The 18,293-nt window shown below is 41.7% G+C and overlaps 1 protein-coding gene across 1 annotated transcript in view; it reads right to left on the reverse strand.

The window, feature by feature from the left end:
* Window positions 1–18,293, reverse strand: part of DNAH5 (dynein axonemal heavy chain 5) — a 321,438-nt gene that overhangs the window by 2,092 nt on the left and 301,053 nt on the right. The window contains exons 76-78 of the mRNA XM_045393550.3: window positions 16,099–16,311; window positions 8,790–8,942; window positions 8,141–8,372 (exon numbers count right to left, since the gene is read on the reverse strand). Of these exons, the coding sequence (XP_045249485.2) occupies window positions 8,141–8,372; window positions 8,790–8,942; window positions 16,099–16,311 (598 nt within the window). The remainder of the gene's footprint in view (window positions 1–8,140; window positions 8,373–8,789; window positions 8,943–16,098; window positions 16,312–18,293) is intronic.

The following is an 18,293-nucleotide window of genomic DNA, read 5'->3' on the forward strand; positions in this document are numbered from 1 at the left end:
CCTCTCCCCCTGTTCTCCTTCATCTCCCCAACAAACCTTGAGCGCACACACGTCAGTTTTAATCAGGCATCCAGCACCAGTGGGCATTACTTTATTATTTCAAAATTTTCAACCCTGCAGGCCATAGTTTACATCACATCTTAAATCCCAGGACAGCGGGTGCTTCCCCACCCCCCAGCTAAATCAGGTATTGTGAATTCTCTATAAATGTAGAGAAATAAAATTGCTGGGAAGCAGAGAGTAATGGACCAATTCACCCCTCTGAGACTCAGTCTACCTTTCCGGAGTAGAAGAATAGATGCAGTTTCCAAAATGACACTGCAATGAAAGGCAATCTATGTGTGTCCATCCTTCAGAGATCCTTTCTAACACATCCATCTCCACCCACAGGCTCCCTTTCTTTCCGGCCTTGGAAACCCCATACTCAGAGACAGGCCCAGGTCTGTGGGGAATTAAACTCACACAATTCATGAGGGCCCTCTTTAAAAAAAAAAATGAGTGAAATTTACAAATAAAAAAGTAGGCTTTGGAAGGAGCTTCTGCCTGTGAGCAGCCTGGGAGTTTAAGCCTCATTAGTGTCTAATGAGAGCCACTCTGTACACAGTAGTTTACCTGCACACCTCCTAACATGCGTCTCAGGAAGTAGTGTATTATTTTATAGTCTCTTCCAGATTATACATTTTTCGAGGACAAGAGTGTGTCTACACCCATCCCTGTACTCTTCTGGAAAGTCAATATTATATTTTTAAAAAACCCTCACTTAACTATTGAAGTGAAATGACATTTAACTAAGAGGATGCTCTGCTTTTGTGAATTAATGTTACAAACATGGGCACTGAAACATATCAGAGTTATTGAATTTATTTCTCAAAACTGACATGCTCAAAAATTTGCCTTTTCCAGAAAATTATAAAAGCAGGCACTATCAGAAGCTAAAGTCTCATTATTTGATCCAACAGACTTTTTAACCTGCTGTGCCCTGTGTTTTCACATATCCACTATAAATTTAATTAATTGTATCAGAAGAAGTGAAACATTTGAATATAATAATATTTTACATAAGTTTCAATATAAAATAAATAATTCTAAGGCAGTGATTCTTAACCAGGGATGATTCTACCTATGGGGGACATTTGCCAATATCTGAAGACATTTTTGGTTAACACAACTGTGGGCTTGCTACTAACATCTTCGTGAATAGAGGTCAGGGATGCTGCTAACATCCTATAATGCACAGGACAGCCCCCCCGCCCCCGCCAAAACAAAGTTATCCAGACCAAAAATGTCAATAGTACCAAAACTGAGAAACCTTCTTCTAAAACAACGAAGATATTTTACAGTATTTGTTTCCTTAATCTCATGAAATTAATCATTAGAAACAACCTAAAACGATGTGATACCTAATTTTTAAGTCTCAGTGTAATTTTTCCAATTTCTATGTGTATATCACTAGTAATAATAATTAGGCAAATATATATGAAAAATTCTGAACAAGTAAATGAATGACAACGAATCATGCAATGCAGTTAACACTAACTATACTCGCTGATATAGTTAAATCCTTTAATCCTAGGATCTTTAAACATGTAACAAATATATAACTCATTCTTCTTCTTGCTGCAAATTTGATTAACAATCATTTTGTAAACTTGAAGTAAGGTTTTGGTGCCTTACATCTGAATCTCATGATAATTACAATAATTACAACTTGAGAAGTATTTGACTACTTGGATTTTAATCCCAAAAGAAAAATGGAGGAAAAAAATAGCATTCTCTTCAATAAGCAGGTAAAAATAATTTTCTGAAATAGTTATCCAATTCTATTTATTTTTAATTGCTTCAGAGCTGAAGGTGCTCATGCCAAGTCACAGCGTGCAGCAAACTTCTGCGGCAGGATTAGAAGCCACCGAAGATATAATTTCATAGTGAAAACGCTGACAGATGCTAAACAACTACATAAGCAGATGATTCGAAACCATCCCCCTGCTTAGACAAACAACTTTGAAGACAAAAATAAGCATGCGAGGTAGGTAGAACAAATCAACTAAATATGTTTAAAACCTTGGGGCTCCAGAAGGAGGAGGAGAGAGGAGAGGTTGTGCAAACCGGCAAGCTATACCCTTTAGGATCTTAAAGGTTTTAATAAAACACCTTGGGGGAATTTCATTTTCTGACTGTTTAACTTCCCTATCTATCTTGCATTTTTCATCTACATGTGAGTATGCATCCATATATTGCTTCCAACATCCAAAATAACCATTACATAGAGAGTCTCTATAGAATCGTTAAGTCATTCTTTTATTTAACCACCCTTTTGCTAGTAACATTTAAATCACTGGACAGTTCACTCTCAATATACACTATTTCTTTCACTCCTTTAAAAAGCATTTGAGTTAAGCATGTTAATAAGAGTAACAATTGAAAAAATATGTATTAAATGCATCCTATGTTCATTGTCAGTACATTGTCAGTACATAGGAAGTATTTAATACATATTTTTCCTAATAACATTGTGAGTGTAATTCTCTCAGCAATCCTGTGTGACGGGTACTACTATTTAATCACTTTACGGATTCAAAAACTGGAACAGAAGGAAGGCGAGTTGTCCAAGATTAGAAAGCTGTAGTGTTAACTGAGAATGAAACCTAGTCAGAATGGATCCGTGGCCTCTCCACTTCATCTCTGCAATACTTGGGATGTGCTATGCATGTATACCTCTGTCTTTGCAGAAAACATGAAAATGAAATGGACAGAACTAGATACCTGAGTTCAATTTGCGGCATATTTTAGATAGGCCTCCAAAGCCACATGACTAATGACTAGGATGATAAAAGCCAGGAGAACCACTCGAATATCCCGGCCCCCGGCTCATGGTCTTCTACCGGTGAACAGGGGCATAAGCACTTTTCAGACTGCAGCATGACGGAGGGAGGTATGGGGAGGGAGAGCACCACCCACAGAGGGCTCTCCCTGTGCCCTCCCACTGCCTACAGTCTACCTTAACAGGTACCTGAGAAAAACTAACTCAGGACTTCAATATTCAATGGAGCTGTCCTCATTTTGAATTTAGCCTTTATTTTCAAGTTTCGTCCCAGGCGCTGAGAGGACACATAAACACAGAATCTCAAGTAGAAGACTAACCATGGGAATTCCCAGAGGTTTGCATATACCTCACGACAAACAAATGTGATTCTGATACCAGCTTTCACTGTCAGTAGCCAGGAATCATGGGCAAATTACCCAGGGTCTCCAAACCTTAATTTCTCCATCTGCGAAGTGAGGACGATAAATTTGACAGAGTTGTTGTAAAGATTAAATAAGTTAACACATGTATGTGTCTGGTATAGTATAATGCCTGGAATGTGGAAGGTGCCTAAGATAGAGATGTTATTTGACACTTCTTTATCTCTCTGTCTCCACACACACATACATAGGCACACGCACATACACACACAGGCACACGCACATACACACACAGGCACACGCACATACACACACAGGCACACGCACATACACACACATGCATCTACTTACGCATGGACCTTTTCACTAAAGCAACTTCCCAGACTCATGTTTCCCATGACTTTAACAGACTTCCAGGTTTACAAGCTGACAGCCGATTAAACCCTGTGGGCTCAGGAGCCAGGAGGTCTCTACTCCTGGTCACCACATATGGCTACCCCCACCCCAGTCCCAAATCTGCACAGTCTCACGTCAAAATGGGTCAGACGGCATTCTTAGATACATGTTTTCCTTAGCAGGAAATAACCCTTGAGACCCCTCTTGCACCTGCTTGGTGATCAGAGGTACACAGAAGGCTTGCCTCGTCCCTCACAAATGTTCCAATCACAGTTTTCCAGCACATCAGCTACAGTTCTGAAGTTCGCTGCGAATCATCAATCTGCTCATATAATAAATCTGTGAAGACACATATCTTTCTTCTATCTGTCCTTTCCATCTTCCTTTGAGAACAGAGAATCTAGACGGTGTGCGTGTGGCTTTACTCTCTTGGTGAATTGAGTACTATCTGAATGACTTTTCCGTGATTTTCTAGCAAGAAACATCATTTCTTTTTAAAGTTTGAGGGTGTATCACTCAATTTTTAGAGTTAAAATAAATATCTAGATTTCTTCTTGTAGAAAACAAATAAACCAGTCCTATATCTATATTTTAATGATTATTTAAATTGAGAAATTTCCTTCATATTAATGTAAAAACTGTTAACTATAAGAATTCCAATTTTTAAATGCTGCACTTTGGTCTTTAATGATGCTACACACCGCTTTAAGTCAATCAGAGCCCTGCTCAATTATCAAAATTGAGTAAAAATTAAATGTATCACATGAAAAGGGTAACAGAATGTTAGTTTTCCATTACTAAAGAAACACCTCTTCAACAACAAAGCGATTTTAACAACAAACCAAGTTTCCACCAGCTCTTACTGAAATCAACAAAGGAATAAAGAACTAAAGTTTTCTTTTAATACTTTGAAATTAGCCCCTTTTCCTTTGCTTATTTTATTTTCTCCCTTACCTGATGCTAATGAGCATCACTACTGGCTAACACGCAGCAGGGTGGACATAGTTCTTCTATAAAAATCTGTTCTTAAATCATAAAGAATTGCCAGTATTATAAAATTATTACTTTATTACTACCATGCTGAGATGTTCAGTGTCAAATTGCCATGGATTTTTATAGTTTAGTCACAAGAAAAAACAGTAACATGTAACTCAACTGGAAAAAGGTTTTCATTTCATTTTATAACGGAAACGTTTTTACAACATGTTGACTAGATGCAATGATATGATAAAGCAATTTTTCTAAAATACTATTTTTGGCTAAAGGAACACTTGATTATTATTTCTATAAAATAATTACCGTCCCAAGATCTCACACTACCCTAAGAACCAGTAAATACAAAGCCATAGGCAGTATGCTTGCCTAAGCCCACGTAGACACATTTATCTTTTTTGATTCAACTAATAAATATTGAACTACACCATGTGCCAAGCAGTGTGCTGAGAACCTTTGTGTTCCTAATCTGATGCTCAACTCTCCCCTTCACAGGCTCTTCTTCCTTCATAACACTGGTCCCCTCTCAAGGTAATCCTTATTCCCTTCAACAAATCACAACCTCTCTAGCTTGTTGTTCTCAAAGCAAAAATCATTTCTCTAGCAAACTTTTGAAAATACTAAATGAGACATGGTGTGAAATCCACCTTTAAACATTCTCCATAAATATCAGTTGTCTCTTCCGACTCCCCCATTTCCACCTTTACCTGAAGAACCTCTTTCATGTGGAAGCTTTGTTATCCACCTACACACTGCTGACATCCAGCTAACCTGGACCAGGTCTGTCTTCTAAATCCCAGAACTAAACTCTTCACCAAACTCAGCACATCCATTACCACCTCATGACTTTCCACTCTTCCCTCTGCTCCAGGATGCTAGCATAGCCCCTTTCTGTCACTTGGATCTCAGCTCAGTATTCCTAACAGAACTCCTAAATTATCTTACACTCAAACCATGTGTATGGCTTGAATTTGTCCCCTAGAATTTCATGTGTTGAAAACTTAATCACTGGTACAATAATATTTGGAGGTAGAGTCTGATAAAAGGTGACTGGGTCAAAATGGTGAATCCCTTATGAATGAATTAATGTCATTATCATGCCAGTGAGATAGTTATTGCAAGAGTGGGTTGCTATAAACCAAGTCCAGCCCCTGGTGCCCCTCTCTGTCTCACATGCTTACTTCTACCTTCTGTTTGTGACCATGGAATGACTCTCACCAGATGCTGGCATCATGCCTTTGGACTTTCCTGCCTCCAGAACCAGGAGCAAAATAAACTTCTATTGTCTATCACATGCCCAGTCTGTAGTATTTTGTTATAGCAACAGAAAATGGACTAAGACACCATGCATGTGTTTTTTTGCAGAGAAACAAGAAGTATCTGAAATCAGTATGTTTATTTCTAGTCAACTCTCATTATTCACAGTAGTTATGTCCTATGAAGTCACCATGAATATTGAATTAACAAATGCCAAGCCATTGCTCCTAGGGGAAACACAGGGTTAGTTTCCTGCAAGCCTCTGGTCACAACATTTCCATCAAGCAGTCAATACATAATCTTGTTTTATGTGTGTTTCTGTTTAAGGATATCTTGTTAATATATATTGTTGATTTATTATGATTGCACTGGAGGCCAACAGCACTATGACTAATGCCTGAAGGAAGTTTGTCCAACACATGTATTTTCTCTATAAGGCACAGTCTTCTTGTGCTCAGAAACAGCAGACTTAACACTACACTTGGGGGCCATTTTAAATAGGAAAATGTACCAAAAAAAAAAAAAAAAAATTGAAAAACATGGTACTAAAGAGACCACAAACAGGACACTTAGTTGTAATATGAAAGCTGGAACAAGAAGGCCCAGCCTCACCTTGTTTGGCCCCAGCTAGGAATATGTATGTCTGGCAACTCCAACTGCTTGCTGCTTTGCACATGTTTGTGAATGACCATGCGAATGACCATAAAAGTGTCATTAGTGTTGATTCGGGGGCTACAGAGAAATTTTAGCAGGTGGGCAAATTCACAAATACAAATCTGTGAGTAACAAGGCCCGACTATATTTGTTTCTTTTATGGCTATCACCCCTGTTTGCGACTCAGCTCCACAAGAATGGGAAGCCTGTTTGGTCTTTTCTCAGTGCTGCCATCCCAGCACTAGGGAAGTGCTTGGCAGATGGTAAGTAGTCATTGAATGACCAAGCTAGCTAATGCTATTTCCCTCCGCCACGAAAAGTCTAACTCCCCATAACTATCATTCTTGTCCTCCAAAGCACATCTCAAAAGCAATCACCCCTAAACTCCTAGACATCTCTATGTTTTCTTTCTGAGCATCTCTTTTGTAACATGTATCAATTTGTATTTTCATTATTTACTTACTATGGGTCTCCTTCACCAGACTGTGAGTCTCTGGGGGCTGGATCTGGTTCATAATGATCTTTGCATCCCTAGCGCCTAAGGTTATGACTGGTAACTATTAGACATCCACCAAATGTTTCCTTAAAAAACAAATACTTGGGGCTGGGCGCTGAGGAGGCTGAGGCTGGAGAATCGCTTGAACTCAGGAGTTGGAGGTTGCAGTGATCTGAGATCGTGTCACTGCACTCCAGCCTGGGTGACAGAGCGAGACTCTGTCTCAAATAAATAAACAAACAAACAAACAAACACTTATAGTTCATTAATTATTTTATCCCTTTACTTGTTAGAATCTCTTGTGCTTCTATCGTAAAATCAGTACTTCCTTGGAATCCACTACCATGGCTAGAGTTTATGGTTTATGCTTCTAAAATGAACAGGGAATTCCCTCATGTGCTAAAATGTGGTTATCACTGTAGAGATGTCAGCTGAGTGAAAGGTGACCAAAAAAAGAGCCTCCAGAAAACATCAATCCAACAACGGAAAATAGTTTAGGCATTTTTAGACTTGTCAAGTACAGCTTTGATAATTTTGTTAAAGTAGAATCACGTGTGTACTTCACAGAAGTGTTATTACATTCAAAGACAGAAATAAGAACCCAGTATTTTACCATTAGCTATAGGATTAAGCCAAATGCCTCTGAATTCATTCTAGATTTCACTACCTGGTTCAAACCTCCAGGTTGGTAGAGCCACAGCCTCCAACTGAGCCCTGTGCAATCTCATCTAGAAAGCCTCCTTACCACAGCTCACCCCACCACATTGTATCCATTCTTCAAAGCTCAGTCCAGGCCCAAATGCTCCTGAGACTCAGCCCCCGCCCACTTCATCCCGTGTTATCTCACTCTCCTTCCCCATGCTTATTAACCATGCCAAACATTTCTTTCTTATCTCGTCAGCTAATATTTCCTGAGTATCCACACGTATTAATCTGCTTTATTAGATAAGCAAGTACTATCTAGAACTATTGCCTCCTCAATATACTCAAGAAAGTGCCTAGAGGTCAGTAAGTCCCCATTAAACATGGGTGTGAATGTAAAGCTGGTTGATAAGAGAGTAAAATCTCTACTACATGATGACAAAAATAATGAACTCCCGCGTTGATAATGTCATCCAAACGAACAATGTGAACACTTACTGAAGGTACAAGACAACTTACTATTGTTTTCTGCATAAATCCTTATGACAGGCATCAACTCAAAGAGCACTTTTGGCTTTGATTCAATGAGTTTCATGTTCCTCTTGTCCCAGCCAGCACCTTCAAGATACAGGCCATAGACATAGACGCCCTCTGTGGGAGGGGCAGAAATGTCATCCTTCATCCATTTGGTGACTTCATTGCAAAGCACCATATTGTCCAGAGCCCAGCCTTTGTTGGCCCGAGTTATTTCCTATTCAGGGCAGCAAAAGATGAATGGAGCAGTTAGAGGTTTGTCTTAATAGAAAGAGCATAACAATAATGAAAGCTTGGCTCCAAATCACTCTAATTTGAAGGAAGTACAATAGTGCCTAAAGAATTAGCAAGATTCTCTCATAAAAAAAAAATAACCACATCCTAATTTAGCTATGTCTACTTTAAAAAGAAATACAAAGTCAAATCAAATACAAAAATAAGAAATAAATATTTTGAAAGTTGAGCTAGCAGCCTGAGAACAAGTGGCTGGGATTTATGTTCATGACAATGTAATTGCTAGTACCAAAAAGAGACAGTCATTCTCTGTCTTATTATAGTCTTTAAAACTATAATGAAAGAAAACCCTGTGGAGGAAAATTATAATAACACAACGGGTGCAAATCAGAGCTCTTACCTGTCGCATTGCAGTTAAAAATCCCTGGGGGTTAAAAAAGCCTGTCATCCAAAAGCAGTGAGGTCGGCCATTGAAAACCCACGAGGTAAACTGGCCATTTCTTTCTATAAGTTCAGTAAACCAGAAACCCAGCGTACTTGAAACCCAAGAAACCTGCAGTGAAGACATTTAAACAATTAATTGATATAAGTTTAACACTGCAGTGTAAAACAGCTATGTTCCCTAAAAAAAAATGATGAAATATCAATTTCACTTTTATAATGAAAAAAGTCTCTAAGTCATGAATTTTCCCTGGATTCTGGCATAAGTGTTTCAAATTATTCTTTCTCCTTAATAATAGTAATGCTACTAAGATATGACAGAATATACTAGTCATCACATGAACATCAGATCAATTCACAGAACTGTTCAAGATATCTAATGTCAATCGAATCACTTTCCATGTACCAATATATTCATCACTGATTCTGCTGTAAAGGAATCAAAACAATTTATTGGATTAAATTTCAAGGCTTTCATCATTTTTCCTTAGGTTACAATTTCAATTTATAACACATAAAAAAGGATTTTTATTTACATAAATATGCTCACGGCCTTATCAAGATAAATCAACACTGTAAAATAGATCCCATGGATAATAAGATGTAGAAGACTTGCTACACTTAATTGTAATGGGGTGAACAACAGTCCTTTCCCAGAATGTTTGTCACTTTAGAATACATTTTTGTTTCCTCTCTTGAAGGAGCAAAAAATGGAAACCCAAGACTCTTTGTCATCCACAAATTATTTGCATTTATTGCTTCTGACTTTCTCCCTGAATTCACCTGTGGGGCTTTCATTACGACAACTGGCATGGATATGTCATTAATGCCATGAGCAGCAGCAGTGGACGGTATCTTCAAATCATAGATTATAACATTTTACTGTAATTGCAATATTTTATGTATATAAATGTAGTAATCAACCTGGGTATAACACTTGAATTTCAAACACCTTAAGAATTAATTTGCCTATTTTCAAGAGTTATTGAGATTCCAAAGTCTGATAATAAGCTGAGAAGAATAAAAACCTGAACAAAAAGATCATAATTTAAGAATTAAATCACTCATTGTCTGCTATCATTATAGGTCTGTTAACTAAAAGAGATGTGTATTTTATACTACGTTCGGTCTGAGGGCAGAGGGAGCTGCTAACGAGAGTGCCCCCTGACAGGGATTCCTGTTCCAGAGCCTCCCAGGTCCTACTGAGGTGGATGATCTGGTTTGGTAGGGAAGGAACTCATAATGGCCAGTGATCTGGAAGAGTCTCCCTCAGTCCTTGGCAATGAGAAGAGGCAATTTAGATAGAAAACTCTCTGGTATGGGCAATGGATTTATTAAAGATGAGAAGGAAATAAACGGGTCTGGTCAAAGCTGATTCCGAGTCTCTAAGCTATGTGATGAGAGGGATGGGGGGTGGTGTCATCAAATAACATGCAGAAGACAACAAGAAGCAGTCCTACTCACTACATGCTGCCTGCAGAACTCACTACCTCATAATCTGCTGAAGTCTGGATGACACACCTGAGGCTCGGCACTAAACAAGTCCTACCGCCCTCCCATGTAGCCAAGTAACCTACAGAGGCCAACGCTCTATCCCCCCACCCACCAATCTCATGTCTGTATGCTGCCCTCTCTGTGCAGCCCCAACCTGACGCAATCCCCCTCTGTCCTTGGCAATAACAAGAGGCAAGCCCCCCTCCCAAGCCTTTCCACTCTACCTTCAGCATCTTCAATGCCATGATCAGGAAACTCTTCTAGATCCTCCACCTCATTCTGGAACATCCTCTCCATCCCTTCTCTTAACTGAAGTCTGCCCCCCACCCCACACCTTCAACCCAGCACAGACTGTTTCCTTCACAGCCTTCTCCAAATGTAGGCTACTGCTTTCCTCATACTCAACAACCCTCAGGACCAGGGGAAGAGGAGACGACCTTGTCATTTCTGACTGTTGTTGCCAGGTCATCATGCTACATCATTCTCTTCTTTTGAGTCTCATGCCATCCAGACATACTATCCTTACCCCTACTTGCTTCTATCACCTACTGGTCACTTCCTCTTATTCATGAAGGAATTTAGCTCCTGGTTTACTCTTCTACTCAATCCCCCAAATAATCATAAGGATGATGATGATGATTGTGTTGGTGGTGGAGGTGGGGGTGGTGGTGGTGGTGGTGATGGTGGTGATGGCAGAGGCAGTAATTGGTGGTAACAGTGGTGGTGATGGTCATAGTGGTGATGGTGGTGGAGGCAGTAATGGTGGCTGTGGTGGTGACAGTGGTGGTGATGGTCATAGTGGTGATGGTGGTTGTGGTGGTGATGGTGGTGGTGGTGGTGCGGTTTTGCTATAAATAATCACAGGCACTTACACAGCACTGGCCACAAGCCAGGAGCTGTTCTAAGCACTTCACACATATCAACTCATTTAATTCTCACAATAATGCTAGGAATTATATAATGCTATTATTTCCCTTTTACAGTTAAGGAAACTGAGGCACAACAAGGCAACTAGCGTACCCCAAGTTAGATAGCCCATAAGAGACATGATTTGAACCTGGGTATTCTGGCCAAGTAAGTGCATACTCAAAACCTGTATACTGTCTTTATTTACTTTGATTAATCATTCTAGGTGACTTCAGCCATCCATGTGAATGATGCATTTAACATCCTACTATCTTATCTCATGACCCTCTGCTCTCTAATGACCCTGATGTCCATTCCATTTTATTCCTCTGCTCTTGTACTCTCATGTTAAATTTTGTCATCCCCAAACATTAGCCTGTTGGGAAGTGCGTTTTTTCCCCACTCCTATATTTCCTTCGATGGGGAGAGAGCTCCTTGTCGATAACACTCCAAGATCCTTGACCCTCTCATTCTCCCCACTCCCAGGAGGTAAAGAAATTCATCTGGTTTCTGGCTGTTTCAGAGATGGGTTCTGCTCATCAGATGTCCCATGTGCCCCCTATACTTCCCAGCCTCACATGCAGTTAGGTTGGGTCCAAGGCTCTAATTCTGATTCACAGACTGTGAATGAAAGTGGCATGGGTCACTTCCTAATCCAGAAAGTCTAGACCTGGGGTGCCTCATCCCTTTCCCTTCCCTCTGCTGTGATGACGTCAGAGGCCACATGCTCCAGGTGGTACAGCTCCCAGATGACAAGGCCTCCATAATGAGGGTCCCAGAGTAACTGTGTGGAGCCAAGGATGCACCCAGCTGGTGTGGGACATAAGGAAGTAGGGTGCAGCTATAACAGCAGGTCCTGAAGTATGATCGGTGGCTTAGCACTAGGGTAGCAGGAGGTTGGAGAAGCCATAGCAGCAGTGGAAAGATGGAGATACAGTTAGGAAGCCCAGCCAGCCAGCCCCTTCTGCTTTTATTGCTTCTGCTTTTATTGCTGGGGGTAGCAGGGGGAAAGGGAGCACACACTCTCTTCTGCTCCCACACTCTCTTCTGCTCCTGCACACTCTAGCTTCACAGGGAAGCCTCTGTAGAGGAAACTGTCTAGCGTCGTGCTGCTGGTGGGTAAGTCTGTCTAATTCCGAATTCTGGTTTTGAAACCCCACAACTCAGGGGTTTCAGCAGATAGAAGCCACATTGTTCAATATTAGCCTTATCAATAAATGTTCTCTAATCTACACTACTCCTTTTCTGCCATTTAATTGCTTTGGAATTCAGACGGAGAAAAGAGCTAGCTATTTAGCTGCCTTAAGAAATCCAACATGCACCATCCCCACTCCACATTCCATTCTTCAACCATAACCTCCACTTCCAGTTCACTTATTCAAGGACAGTCCTTGACCTAAGCATGGTATCTGATTCTCTGGTTCCATGATTTTCACCTCATCCATACATTTTGTCCCATCTCCATTAGGCTAGGTGAAATAAGCCAGGCACAGAAAGGCAAATACTGCATCATCTCACTTACGTGTGGAGCCTGAAAGAGTTGAACTCATAAAAATAGAGAGTAGAATGGTGGTTACCAGAGACTAGAGGGTGGGGTGATGAGGGAGGGAATAGGAAGTTGTTGATCAAAGGGTATAAAATTTCAGTCAGATAGGAGAAGCACGTTCGAAAGATCTATTTTACAACAAGGTGACTATAGTTTATGGCAATAGACTGTATTTTTTCTTTTTCTTCTTTTTTTTTTGGAGACAGTCTCAATCTACCACCCAGGCTGGAGTGCAGTGGCATGATCTCGGCTCACTGCAAGCTCTGTCTCCTGGGTTCATGCCATTCTCCTGCCTCAGCCTCCCAAGTAGCTGGGACTACAGGTGCATGCCACCACACCCAGCTAATTTTTTGTATTTTTTAATAGAGACAGGGTTTCACCATGTTAGCCAGGATGGTCTCAATCTCCTGACCTCGTGATCCGCCCGCCTTGGCCTCCCAAAGTGTTGGGAGTACAGGTGTGAGCCACTGCACCCGGCTGCAATGCACTGTATTCTTGAAAATTGCTGAGAGTGGCTTTTAGGTCTGAACCACAAGAAAACGTTAATTAAGTATGTGAGGTAATGCCTATGTTAATTAGCCCAGCTCAGCCACTCTACAGGATACACATCTTTCAAAACAACATGTAGCACACCATAAATGTATATAATTTTTGTCAAGTAAAATAAATTTTAAAATAAGTCTTTAACAGTTTTTGTCCCATCTCTTCGCCTCTCGTCTTCACCTGCTGTTATTATAATCTCCCCATTGAGAATGGCGTCCATGAGCTAGCTACCTCTCCCACCATGGGTTGAATTGTGTCCCGGCCCAAACCATACGTTGAAGTCCTAACCCCCAGCACCTAACAACATGATCTTTTTTGGGAACAGGGTCTTTACAGAGGAAATAAAGTGAAAATGAGGGCATAAGGGTGACCCTACTCCAATATGTTGCTGTCCTTATGAAAAGGGGAAATTTGGACACAGAGACAGATATGCAGAGAGGGAAGATGTTGTGAATGTACTCAGGGCAAAGAAAGTCACACAAAGACAAAGAGAGAGATTGGACTAGGACTGCCACAAGCCAAGGAGCTCCTGGGGCCACCAGAAGGTAGAATGAAGCAAAGAAGGATACTCCCCTAGACACTCTGAAGGGAGCATGGCTGGTCAACAGTTCTATTTTGGACTTGCCACCTCCAGAATTGAAAGAAAACAAATTTCTGTTGCTTAAGCCACCCAGTCGGTGGTACTTTGTTATGGCAGCCAAAAAATCCCAGCACAACTGCCACTGCACTCTCCAGGTGGGTGTACAACACGGAAGCTCCTCAAGTATCCGCCTTCCCAGGCCTACTCCTGGCAGTCTAAGCCAGCTGGAGGCGATGCACACCGGTGAAGGCTGGTTTCATTCACATTCATAACTTGAGATCTCAAAGGGGTGAATCCTGTCACCTTCCTATGCCTGCATTTCTGTCCTAGTTTCCCCTTCCTTCCAACCTTTAGGTGTGGCAGGGCAAGCGAATGAGGAAGCGGAGTAGAATTGAAAATCTAGGGAGCAGCCACACTGGGAGTGACCTGTCAGGCCAGCCCTACTTGGGTTCACGCTGTGGGTGTGGAGGCCCCCAGACTATGGCAGGAGTCAGATGGAAAGGAAGCCATGGGGCAGATCCAGATTTTCCCAAGAAATAGGTTTTAGAAGACACCACCTCCTACTCTTTTCCTATGTATTTTTCCACCATAATTAATCTTAGCAACTTCACTTACATCTCCCCATAACATGGGTGTGCATATGCATACACATTGCACGCGCACATACACATACACACACAAATACAGAACAAAGAGAAGAATACCATTTAGGCTCTATCCCTTCAAATGTCCTCTACTAAAATACACTTATTTTCCTACTTACAAAGACACTCAGGAACTCATTTTACTTTTCCAAGTGAAAAATTATTCCTTAAAACTGTATCTGTCTTTAGCACAATTACTAACAAGTAACCAGTGAGCATGCTGTTAAATTCTTATCCGCTGAGTTTGATATATACATACTACATACTATATTTACAGATACAGTGATACTGGAGGGGGGCAGGGAAGTGCTGGGTAGAGAAGGCCACAGTCCCTGGCGAAGGTTCCACCCTCAGGCTTGTGCCCACAGACCTAAGTGAGAACAGGCACTCTTGTTTTCATGCCCAAATGTTGCATTTTCCAAGACCACTCTGGTCCACCATGTCCCCCATCCTGTGCTCATATAAACCCAAGAGACCATAGTGGACACACACACAAGTGGCTGGATGTCAAGAGGAGCAGAAGCGCAGAGGAGCACACTGACAGACACCAGCAGATACTGGCAGGACCGACAAACACCACTGACAGCAGGATGACATGGAATTTGCTCAGGCACGGTCAGAGAAGAGTGCAGCCACTGGGTGGCCCAACTCCAGGGGAAGACCACCTTCCCACTCCATCCCCCTTCTGGCTCCCCCTCCACCTTGCTGAGAGCAACTTCCACCACTTAATAAAACCTTGCACCCAACCTCTAAGCCCACATATGAGCCAATTTTTCCAGTACACTAGGGCAAGAACCCAGGATACAGAAAGCCCTCTGTCCTTGCCATAAGGAAGAGGGTCTAATTGAGCTGATTAACGTGAGCCACCTGCAGATGGCAAAACTGAAAGAGCGCACTGTAACACACGCCCGTTCGGGAGCTGTAAACACTCAACCCTAGACACTGCCATGGGGTTGGAGCGCCAAAACAGCCCCCACGACCTGCCCCTCTGCATGCTCCCACTAGGGATTTGAGCAGCAGGGCACGGAAAACCGAGCCACACCCCGTCACATGCCCTGCGAGGGGGATAAGGGAACTCCTCCCATTTCAACAGCATATAGCAGAAACTTTTTTTTTTTCTTTTTGGTGTGACTTTTGATGTGAGGGTGAGGGTAGGGGGCAAGTTTTCTTCTATGAAACCAACATCATGGGCTTTGGAGTCCAGGGGCTTGGGTTCAAATTCTGATTCTCTGGCTACTTAGATGTGTAATCTGAGAAAAGACGTAACCTGTCCAAACCTTGAGTTTCTCATCTGTAAAATAAGAGCAATAAAATACAAAATTTAAGTAAAATAATGCATGTAAAATGTCCTAGAAGAGAACCTGATCCGTGGGATTTGCTTAAAAAAAAAACTTCCTTCCCTACCTATGGTCTAAAAGTACAGGGTCGTAAGGGGCTTAGTCCCTATGCAAAAGAACCATGTTGAGTAAATTATCCTTCGATGCTTTCCACTTGCCAATTACAACTCTTCACAACAACAGGTGAACAGGCAGAATAACAGCAGGCTTATACATACTTTTTTCCACCAAGCAGGGATTCTAGCATCAAACATGCAATCCAGCGCATCTCGCAGATTTTCACTCATGATGATGGTGCCATCAATAGCCAGTTTCAGCTCAGTGAGGGTGCTGCGGACAAGGCTGAGTACCCTTTGCATCCTGTCTATTTCCTGCCTGAGGAAAATGTTCATAGGCTGGAATGGCCCCATCTTCTGCAGCCTCTCTTTTACCTGCCATGGAGACATTCAAAGCACATGTTAACAATTAGCTACTAAGGATTTTACAGACCTTGTGCCCTGGGCCCTCTGAACAGATCTGAATTCTTACTATTCCATAAATAATAAGCTTCTATTTTATTGCATGGCAAAAAGAAAAAAGAAAACAGAAAAAAGTATCTGTTAGATGACCAGCCCGAATTTTCATGCCATGTGGGAAGGAACAGGCAGCCATGAATTCACAGAAGAATGTAAATTGCATGACCACAACCATGTAGTCTTCTAAAGAGCAAATGCACTTATTGGGAAACTCCCTTTCTGCCAATCTGAGCTCTTTCAAACCCACATGTGGACACACACAAGCAGACATGTACACACACACAGCCATTCTGCTGGCTGTCTCAAGAAACCAGAATTCTCTTTTAAGATCTTCCTGTTTTTTTCATCAAAGCAACCATCTACCCCACATCCATTCATTATCATCCTACAAGTATTTATCCAGAGTCTTCTATGTATCAGATATTGTGCTTGGCCGAGTTGCTATAACTTAAGGTAGCACTACAAATTCAGCAAAAGGACGGAGACTCTTCTAACTCCTGCTACTTACCATGTTTATTTACGTAGTTATCATTCTATTTTTAGACATTTTTGTCGTTTCCTAAATATTTCAACCCCTGTTAGACATGAATGACGCCTTTCCTGATCCTATAATGAAGAGTGCTTATCAAAGCTGACAACAGTATTGATTTTTCTCCAAGCAAGTGATCAGAGGTTATTCCAGGGACATTATCCCCTTAACTAAAGGTCCTTAAGTTCAGTCTGTAGTATTAGCAGCCAAAATTAGTAGCCTGCTCAGTAGAAAACAGTGGGGGTACAGAAGACACAAAATGCTACAGGATTCCTCTTGAAATGAGGTACGAAAGGGAAAAATACAAAGAAATACGGTGGTTCTGTGCTAGAAGAACCAATTGATTGTCCAGGTCATCTCTTAAAACTATGGAAAATCAGCTACCTCTTACTCTTGGTTTAATCAAATAGTTTTATTTTTTTATTTTATTTGTTTTGTAAATATTTTTTGAAATTTTTGTGAGTGCATACGTAATTGAATTGTTTGTAACTCAAAGGATAATTGAAGATTTAAAAAAATACTATCAGGGTAACTCTTTCCACAATACTCATTAAGATGTCAAAAAATAAAACAATTGGGGGACAGAGGCAAGACTAGATTGCAGCTCTGACTCGGACGGACAGAGCAGTGTTCAGAGGCTTGCATTGTGAACATTAGCTCCGGATCGACTGCAAGAACAAAGCAGCAATCCCAAGAGGACCCACAGACTCTGTGAAGGAAGCAGACTGCTCCTGCAGGACCCAGGAGACACCCCAAATACTGTGAATGCCCCAACTGCAGAAGAGGGAAAGAGAGAGCCTCCTCTCCTGAACACACACCCCCACTGAAGAAACTGAAGTAGGCACAGCAGGACAAGCCCAATGAGAGGCTGAGCTTAGACACACCTAGCCTTGCCCCCGCCCCCCCCACCCGTGGTCCTTCCCTGCCCACCCTGGTAGTGGCAGACAAAGGGCATATAATCTTGGGAGTTCTAGGGCCCCGCCCATTGCCGGTTTCTCTTCATACTACCACAGCTGATGCTCTCTGGAAAGCACCACCTCCCAGCAGGAGGTCAACCAACACAAAAACAGAGCATTAAATCACCATTGCACTCCACCACCAACTCCACCAGAACAAATGTCGCTATCCACAGCTGTGAGACCCACAGACAATGTTCACATCACTAGACTCTGGGCAGACAACCCCTAGTACCGGCCCAGAGCCTTGCTGGGTGGCTAGACCCAGAAGAGAGACAACAATCACTGCAGCTCGGCTCAAAAGAAGCCACATCCATAGGAAAAGGGGGAGACTACTACATCAAGGGAACTCCCTGTGGGACAAAAGAATCTGAACAACAGCCTTCAGCCTAAGACCTTCCCTCTGACAGAGC

Source organism: Macaca fascicularis, chromosome 6 (assembly GCF_037993035.2).
Source record: "Macaca fascicularis isolate 582-1 chromosome 6, T2T-MFA8v1.1".
Lineage (NCBI taxonomy): Eukaryota > Metazoa > Chordata > Mammalia > Primates > Cercopithecidae > Macaca > Macaca fascicularis.